At 42.4% G+C, this 8959-nt stretch overlaps 1 protein-coding gene across 14 annotated transcripts; it reads right to left on the bottom strand.

Moving 5' to 3' along the window:
- Positions 1 to 691: 691 nt before the first annotated feature.
- Positions 692 to 8144, bottom strand: LOC127313576 (uncharacterized). Of its 14 annotated transcripts, none has more exons than XR_007859151.2 (11): positions 7356 to 8137; positions 6984 to 7257; positions 5997 to 6222; positions 4851 to 5053; positions 4373 to 4569; positions 4116 to 4264; positions 3348 to 3414; positions 2995 to 3050; positions 2515 to 2646; positions 2140 to 2211; positions 692 to 1059 (listed from the first exon to the last, which is right to left on the bottom strand). XR_007859151.2 is itself a non-coding variant. In XM_071819991.1 (10 exons), exons 6-10 carry the CDS (start codon positions 4140 to 4142, stop codon positions 988 to 990), a joined length of 330 nt encoding a protein of 109 aa, XP_071676092.1. In that variant the 5' UTR covers positions 4143 to 4264; positions 4373 to 4569; positions 4851 to 5053; positions 5997 to 6222; positions 6984 to 7257; positions 7356 to 8144; the 3' UTR covers positions 692 to 987. The 14 variants fall into 14 exon arrangements, 8 of the variants coding, with proteins under 8 accessions (XP_071676092.1, XP_051200039.1, XP_051200027.1 ...); XR_007859155.2 differs by having other exon boundaries at positions 2515 to 2642; XR_011745001.1 differs by having other exon boundaries at positions 2515 to 2573; positions 3383 to 3414; positions 6003 to 6222; positions 7356 to 8135.
- Between the last annotated feature and the right edge of the window lie 815 nt (positions 8145 to 8959).

Below are 8959 nucleotides of genomic sequence, written 5' to 3'. Positions count from 1 at the left end.
CCCAAGTGCGCCCGCCCCGGCCTCGAGCGTCCCGCCTCGACACCGCCTCGCCCAGCCGGGTCCTCTGCCGCGGCAGAGAATTAGGCGTTTCCTCTGCCGCGGCAGGCTGCCACGGCAGGAATTCCGGCAGTTTGTCTGCCGCGGCAGGCAGCCACAACAGGAACTCCTGCCGCACCTCGCGCTCGGCCCGCCGCCGCATGCCCTGCCCCTGCCACAGCTGCTGCTGCCGCCGCCCCGACGGCCTCCTTGAGTGGGGCCTCCGACCTTCGCCTACGCTCGTCTCCTCCCAATCTTGTCGCGAGGGGGAGGATGCCGGCGCTCTATGGTGCAATTTCAGGAAATCATAGCCGCAAAATAGCACATAACCATAAGTTTTAATCGGCTAATGTTAGGTCTTTGAGACCCCTTCGACCTGGTGCTCCCCGGCACAAATGGCAAAAGGCAATATTCAAGCCATGTGTAATAATATAATATATCCGATGCACGGGGAGGCTTCTTTTATGGTGTCGGTCACAGAACCTAATTATGGGCAAGTTTAACCGAATAAAAGCCATGATCAGGTTACAAAATCATAAACCAAACACCTTGTTAGCATCCAGATGCGTGGTGGCCATCTACATTAACACATTACCGCAAGTTGGATATAAAACCATTGAACACTAAATGATACATAGCCCAAACACAACTTCAAGAATGAAACAAATTACATAATGATTATAGTCAATTTCCCGCTTTTTTACAAAAAAATTGTACAGAAGAACTATAATTCCATTAACCACAGGCCCAGTAGCTGGCCACCCTAACTGATACAGAGTCAGCAATACTCTGAAGTTGCTGGCTCCCATAGGTATTTGCATATAAACTGCGCAGCCAGCTGTGGGGCAAAATGAACACCTTGAAAATAATCAACGGCAGAAAGACTTCGCATCACTCCAAGCTCAGCTCCTAAGTGGGCGTATCAGGAACCGGGAATCAAAAGTTTCAATTTCAACATGGAGCATTTCCCAGCTCACCAGTCTTCATGCCGTGGAGATGGGTTTCTGTTCTCTTTGCAGTGCCCTGCTTGAGATTTGATGAGAAAAACCATACATGAATCTGAAAAATGTTTTGAAACTGGAATTAAGAAAGGTGCACGGGACTACATGATAATTCACTGCCTATATTCTCGAAAAGATAATTCATTGCCTGAGCTTGATGCATGTTTCATACGGTAGTGGCTGTTAAATTATTATGAGAGTGATTGTAAAGGGGTATTTCCTCTTTTCTTCTTAAATGCATTGCCGAGCAAGAGATTTTACTGACAAAGAAAAGCAGAGACTTTGACTCACAAGTTATCATGATAATGCAACTACTTGGAAGGCAATGTAAACCTTCTTGGTTAGATAGCCATAATACTGGAAAATAGTACATATATGCTAAATAGTAAAAAACTCGCAGAACGCAAAATAATAAATCACCATGACCTCTCGTCGCCATACAAGTGTAGAAACTAAGTTACTTGGCACATCCTAAACGTGTTCCCTTGAACAGGCCTATAGAAAATGGTGCAATTTCAGGAAATCATAGCCGCAAAATGTGGCCTCTATAGAAAATTGTGAAATATTTATTAGCCGGAATGTGGAGTTTCAAATATGTTTTATTTCTTCACTAAAATGAAGCAACCTACATGCTTATACAGGGTTTGCTGGTAGAATACGTGGGTTCAGGACCGAGACCTTGCAGTGAAGTAATGAATCAAATACATATGAAACTATATTCCCCTTCTATATTCCATGTTCCACAGTTGTTTGGTTTTCTGAAAAAGAGGTTGCCTTCCCATTTCCATTTTCAGAAACTAAATTAGTAGTTGATAATCTACCCCTAAGAAAAATTAAAGTAAAAATTGGGATACCTAGCGAATTGAAAAATGAAAGTACTCCCTCCGATTCATATTAATTGTCGCCAATATGAATGTATCTAGACACATTTTAGTTCTAGATACATCCATATTAGGGACAAATATTATGAATCGGAGGGATTAGTTTTTTATCAGTATTGTTAAGTCAAAGAAGCTGCAATATATGTAACCTTCTTCTGTACCTCTCCTCAAACTTAAAACTAAAGCATGAAACATACAATATATACTCCCCTAGAACTTACAGTTACTGGAATCATCATGCGAGATAGAATCACTCTAACCACCGAGGCGAGGATCAGCCCCATGCGTAATTTCTGCATGAGAAAAAATGGTTAAACTCACACTTTCTTAATATTAGTATTAGATGGCTACCCCATTTCTCATAAATCACAATTACCCCCAAGCCAAACAATAATAAGAACACACAAATGCAGGAACAGAATATATCCCCTGTGTTGCTTCTTCCCATGGTGCTAAACCACACACACATGACACACCAGCCCTCCCCATCCCATCACATACCCAACAAGATTAATTGATACCCTAGTTTTATTCATCAATTAGAGTGGGAAGTAAAAAAAAGTTTAAGCAGCAACAGTGAGGGTAACAAATCATACCCGATCGAGTGCCATGAAGACAATAATGTGGTACATGGTCTTGGCCACCTCCACAAGCACTACAAGTACAGGACCGCCACTTCAGTTTGAAGGCAATTACAAAATCGGCATACACTACTACCTCAGAGCTGCCTAGTTGTTGCAACAATCCATAAGTAGATGTTCTCAGATAGGTTGCAACTTATAGAAACGACCAGTCCAAAGATATACTCTTTCCTATTTGTAGTTAGGATTAAAACAAAGATTGCAGATAATTCTGATGGTATTTAAGGTGGATCTGAACTGGATAAATTTTGACATAGGGAGGAATACAGTAGTAGTTGGTCCTCAGAAACAACGAAGTTCAGCTTCCCATGTGCTACAAAGAGCCTAATCCACGGAAACTTTAGTTCATGTCATATATTGCATAGAAAATCATTGACATAAAAGGCAGAACATTAGATGCAACTAAATAATAAGATTAATGATCAAGTCACTCACCAATAGCTGTTTTCCATCCTTAAAAGCTGATTCTGTAGCTTCTTTAGCCTGAATTCCTGAAATCACAACATGCATACCCATTAGTCCTTACATCGCACATGCAATTATTTCAGAATAAACAAGACCAAAGATACAAGCTACAATGAGTACAAATGATGCCCACATATTACATAATTTTCTTTCTTAATAAAGATTCAATTTTAACTAAGAAAGAGGATGTAGAATTACTTGTTTGGATAGCCTTATCGCTACGTTAAACAATAATTAACATTGAGGTGGCTAAGAGGCATATCATTGAAGTGGAAGCTAAAAGAATTCATCTTGTATGCATTGGATAAAGAGGAATCAGTAACTTGGAAGCATTTGAGAGGAAGTGCTTGCTAAGAACCTTGATAGACGGTCAAGAAGTGTAGGCAACACCTGCAACACATGAAGCAAAAGTTAGGACATCATGCCTGATTCAAATGACAGATCATGTTCACCAGTAAATCCGTGAATGCATGACTACAGGATATATAGCTGTTTGGTACTTATTACTACCGTACCATGTAGTAAAAAAAATTAGGACATCAGGCCTGAGTGACTGAGTCAAAAAAGACTTTTTTTCAAGAACCGGAAACAAATGTTGCCTATTTTCCATTAAGATTAAACAAATTCCACCAGTAAATCCGTGAGTGCATGATTACTGAATTTATAGTTGTTTGCTGCTTACAAACCATACTATGTACTACAAAAACTTAGGACATAAGACCTCGGTGGCTGAGTCAAAAGACAAATTAAGTCCACCAGTAATTCCATCAGTGCATGCTACTGAATTTATAGATGTTTTCTACTTACTACAGTACAATGTAGTACACTTCAAATATTTCCAAAACCCATGTCTTCAAAGGGTACTATTATATATATAAACTAATTGTGGCAAGTAGAACTGTAGAACACACTTTCTTCTATCTCTGAAAAGGTTAAAAAAACCACAACCACCAAGTAGCAATGCAATCTTGTAGATTATAAGGAAATCATCTTGTCCAGCATGTAGTATTAAACCAAGTATTCTCTAGAACTACAGGAACTTGAGTGGTCAGAATTAGAGAGGGATGAAACAAAGAAACAAGAAAGCTTACCAACAACTTAATTTTTGCCCGCTGCATCTTTCAAAAGGATATGGTAACCACTTCCTATATGATAGTCGCATGCCACCGCCAAACCAGAGGCCTGGAAGCTCCATCCAGCCTTGCCCCTTGTGTCAAACCCCATTTGGCCACCATCGTACCTAAAACACACAAGATGCTACCTTTTAAATGGTCTTACCAGATATGCACATCATTTGCAACTCTCAAATAATTCAAAAGAATGATATTGCATTAATCTAAATACTTACTGTTGATAACAAAACATCACGGTCCACAATCTGCACCATGTTTAATATGCCATTAAATTAAACAGAGGTAATAAGTTCATTTCCCAATGGTTATAGGCATGTCAGTGAGCGGTGCATATTCAGCTAGATGCTACTATTTTCACTACGACTGCAAGCCTGGCCTCTTGTCTCAAACCCCATCTGGCCACCCATCATACCTAAAACACACAAGATGCTACCTTTTCAATGGTCTCCCATATACATCTCGTGGCATAAATTAAACTTCTTGCACCAGGACCAAGGAAAACGAAGCATAAAAACTATAAACTATAAACTAAAATAAGAAGTAAATAACAGACAAGCACCTACTCCAGACCACACTAAAATTTAATTTTGTATCAAATTCTAGCAGACTGAATACTTGTTACCCAAATCATCAAGCCTGGAGAGTAATATATTTTCATAAAAAAATACATAATAGAAAAGAAGAGCAACATACCAGGCTTGCAATATACATGGATTGGATAGCAACCGACGCATTCGATGGTGGTCAGCTCCTTCATCACCGACTTCCTTATGACTTTCAAATAAGCATAACATCAATTGGCCACTTGCACAAACATTATCTTTGAGGGCCAATATGTGAGAACCAAACTTCAAGAGTTGCCCAAATCAATTCCCCAGAACCGGGATGGACACTACCTGTACAAAATTTAGATTGCAAAGAGATTAACACAATGAAATAATTGTGTTGAAGAAGTATTTTAGGTAGCAAAAACTACGGGAAAATCACTGCACCTCCTCCCAACATGATGAAACCTAATGCCTCATGTATGCCTCATTCGATGTAAATTTGAATCATTTGAGGCAAGCTATCATCATAATAGGTAGAGGCCTATCAAACTATTAAATTTGTAGATAAACCACTATCCATCGTAAAAATCACACCCGAAAAGAAAGTGCAATATGTAGTAGACAGAGTATATCTTTCTATTAGAAAAACAGGGCCAGCCCACAGCTCCATTGTTTTAATTTTTTCAACCCAATATTATAGTGCATATTTAGATGCAAGGCTGTTTTTCCTCTGCCATTAAGCGCGCCAATACTAAAGCAAGTAAAACCAAGTTGAAAAAAAATACTCAGCGCAACTGCCAGATATCTAATTCTAGTTTACAATTCTGCACTAACGTGAACATAACTAAAGCAACATCATAGATAAAAGAAAAATCCCAAAAAAACATAACCTTTTGATCACCTACAACCATCTACACAAATGTGAAGTAGCCACTGGTTCTACTCCAATAGAATTAGCCATGACCAAGAAAATAAGATCAGATTGCAGAGATGGAAAGAATGTGATGTCCATTCCCTCAACACCTCCAATCAAAGAAAAAGAACTACCCACGACACAAGCGAAGAATCTCAAAAGTGCATTTATTTTACAACCCTCTTCACCAACATGATAATGAAATGTCCCTTCCATTGTGACTGGATACTGATCATTTCCATGATTGTGTATTAAGATATATTGTACTGCAATGTTCTAAGCGACAAACTAATGTTATAGAGCTTGAACTGCAGTAAGGAATAGAGAAGATCATGCAAATACACAGGATATGTGACAAGAAAAAGTTTATCTGCTGACCGACGCCTGCATCACTCAAGCCGCCACCGGCATGCTCGCTTTCTCCCGGACATCCTGCTCCTCCTCCACATCCAGGCCTGCAGCTGGGCACCATGGAGGGGCGACCACCATGAAGGGAGATGGAGATATGGTTGCCGACACCAACGAGTATGCAATAAAAGCTTCGAACCACCACATATGGTTTACCAGCTTGAAAGAACAGTTAGCTAGCCAGCGCCTTTTTAACCTGCAGAAAATAGAAGACACTCATAACCACATAGCATACTGAAATAGTTAATCTTGCAAGAGTACCACTTCATTAAAGAGCAATTAGAAACCTTTCCTTAAACCTAACAGTTTTTTCATTCGAGAAGGCAACAGCCTGATACTGAAATTATCACTCACTCTCAAACATTTACTGAGTGCAGAGATCCTTTTTCACTCCAAAAGATACATCCTACTGAAATTATCACCCTCTCTCAAACATTAACTGAAGAAATATCTATGCGACATATTCCACGGCGAAACATATGCATGGTTCACACTGGAAAAGAGATTAAAAGAGCAAATTAGTTAATGTCAAGTTCACCATTTCAGTGAACACATGGTATGTATATGTTGCTTAGCAAGACAAATGGCCCTGATACGGAGATTAACTGAACACGTTTGAATTTAGTTATCATCCCGGTTCTGAGCATCCTCAAGCAATGTTGCAAGCGAATAAAAGGTAATGCAGAGACCTAAATCAACGATTGTTGTATCATGCTATATAAGAAGAAACAACTCAAGAATGATTTGCCTGAATTATTTCTACCTCATATTGCATACGCCAGATATTTAATACTCCTTCCTTGTTATTGGTGAAACAACAAAAACGTTGTTTTTCATGTAAATTTAACTCAATCAACTAAAAATCAATTGCAACCAGAGAGCCGATCCTCATGGATTGCACATAGAGCCTGTTCTCATGGATTCCTCATGGATTGCAGAAAAAACAATTGTGCATACCTAGGTCTGTAGCAAAGGGGGGCTAGGAGCTCTAGCTTCCTCATGGATTCTAGGGAAGCAGCAACCACCTCCTGGCCGTCCTCCTCCAATGCCTTGTGCCGCTGAACACCAAGAGGAGAGAGATCGAGAGGGAGCCTTTGATCTTGGTCGGAATGAGAGAAGGCGAGATGGATGGGGGCGACCTAGGAGAGGAGAGGGGGAGGCGTGTCATCGCCCTCCGCCGCTGCTGCTCGCCACCATCCTTGACTCACACCTACTGCCTAGTTCCTTGCAGCTGCGCCCTCATCCACAGAAAGAAGTAGAGAAACGAGAATGAGAGCTACCAGAGATAGACAGAGAGGAAGAGTGGAGAGAGAGGAGGGAAAAGAAAACCTGAGCGAACCCGCGTCTCCTAGGCATGTCGGCCGTCTGGGTCCGGCGAGCCTCCACCACCGCCTTTAGGAGTGGAAGAATTGGGGGAGGAGGAGAGGAAGCGGCCTCCACCACCACCTATATCGATCCCACCGCTGCTGCAGCCCTCGATCCGCCAGATCTCGAGCCCTGGCCGGCTGTGGACGACCTTCTCGTGCTCGCAGCGCCGCACCACCGCCACTCTCGGCGTTATAACGGGGGCTTGAGGAGGTGAGGATGCTGGAGGTCGTGGGGTCGCCGCCCTGCTGCTTCTTCTCCGCGCCGCCCCCGCTGCTTCTTCTCCGTGCTGCCCTCAATCGGCACACAATGTCGTCCGCCACCCCTGACAGTCGCCATCCAACCGCTGTCGTCGGGATGCAGCCGCGGGTGGAAGGCTGGAGGAACGAGCGCGCCGCCATGGTTGGGGAGGAGGAGAGATGGGATTGGGGAGGAGCGGATGGACGGGGATTGGGGAGTGAATCGGGCACTCCCGATCTAGGTTTTCACCATCCTGCGTGGTTGGAGACCGAAGGCGACGAGAACGAGCATCCGTGGCTGTCTCTGACCGTCGGGCCTTGCACGTAGTTGGCCCCATGCGTCATGGACTTCATGGGAATGCTGAGCGAGTGAGAAAAAAAATGACAGATCGGACGGCTGTGGTGAAAAGTGGGATTGGAGAATCACTGCAGCAATCCAATCCAACGATGGACGAAGGTTTGCCCCTTTTGGATGGCTGGTTGGCCGGGTAGTCTAGGAACATTTATAGAAGTAATGCATGCCATGCAACAAGGCTTCATATTGTGATTCATTGAGGCATTCCGAAAATTCATCTTTCAAACATATCACATCTTATTGTCCTTTGGAAAGATGAGAACGATGCCTTCCCATGCACCTTCAAAGTACATTCTCTAGGAGCCTGACATATCTGGAAGGCTTGGAGGCTGGACCTCTATCCATTTACTAATGAATTCAGGCAGTATCTGATATTTTATGGCCTTGGGCTTTTCGTATGTAATGTCTCGTGGATACAATTCGATCCCCCGTAGGGAGACTCGTCCCGTTGCGTCGGGATTATTAAGGATGTTTGATAATGGAGCTTCACCGACTACTACAACTGGTTGCTCCTGAAAGTAGTGTCGTAATCGTCGTGCTGTTATGAAGAAGCCATATGCTAACTTTTGATAATGTGAATATCGTTTCTTGGCTGGAGAAAGGACTTCAGTGACATAATAAATTAGGCATTGAACTCCATGGATCTTGCCTTCTTCCACGCGCTCGATGACGAGCACAATACTGACCACCTGATTTGTGGTAGCAATGTAGAGCAACATTGGTTCTAGTTCATGAGGGGTTACCAGCACCGGTGAAGTTGATAGAATTCTTTTGAGATCATCAAAAGCTACTTGTGCCTCAGTTGTCCACTCAAAAGTATCGGACTTTCGCAGCAGGTAAAACATAAGCGCTTTTTCACCCAGCTACTGATAAATCGACTGAGCGCCGCGACACGTCCTACTAGTCGTGCATCCCTTTGACGTTCCTAGGGACTTTTGTCAGTAGAGACTGTGAATTGCATGAAAAATTGTTAT

Source organism: Lolium perenne, chromosome 1 (genome assembly GCF_019359855.2).
Source record: "Lolium perenne isolate Kyuss_39 chromosome 1, Kyuss_2.0, whole genome shotgun sequence".
NCBI classification, from domain to species: Eukaryota; Viridiplantae; Streptophyta; class Magnoliopsida; order Poales; family Poaceae; genus Lolium; species Lolium perenne.
Note: the sequence above shows the minus strand (reverse complement) of the source record. Positions and strands in the feature narration are given on the sequence as shown.

Bases quoted from the DNA above. Each gene is read 5' to 3' on its own strand.
- LOC127313576 (XM_051344079.2), bottom strand. From the start codon at position 4,219: ATGGAGCTTCCAGGCCTCTGGTTTGGCGGTGGCATGCGACTATCATAT. The intron at 3,415-4,115 runs GTAAGCTTTCTT...CATGTGTTGCAG, and splicing joins GGGCAAAAATTAAGTTGTTG to GTGTTGCCTACACTTCTTGA. The intron at 1,096-2,139 runs GTAAGTTCTAGG...AACATTTTTCAG, and splicing joins GCATGATGATTCCAGTAACT to ATTCATGTATGGTTTTTCTC.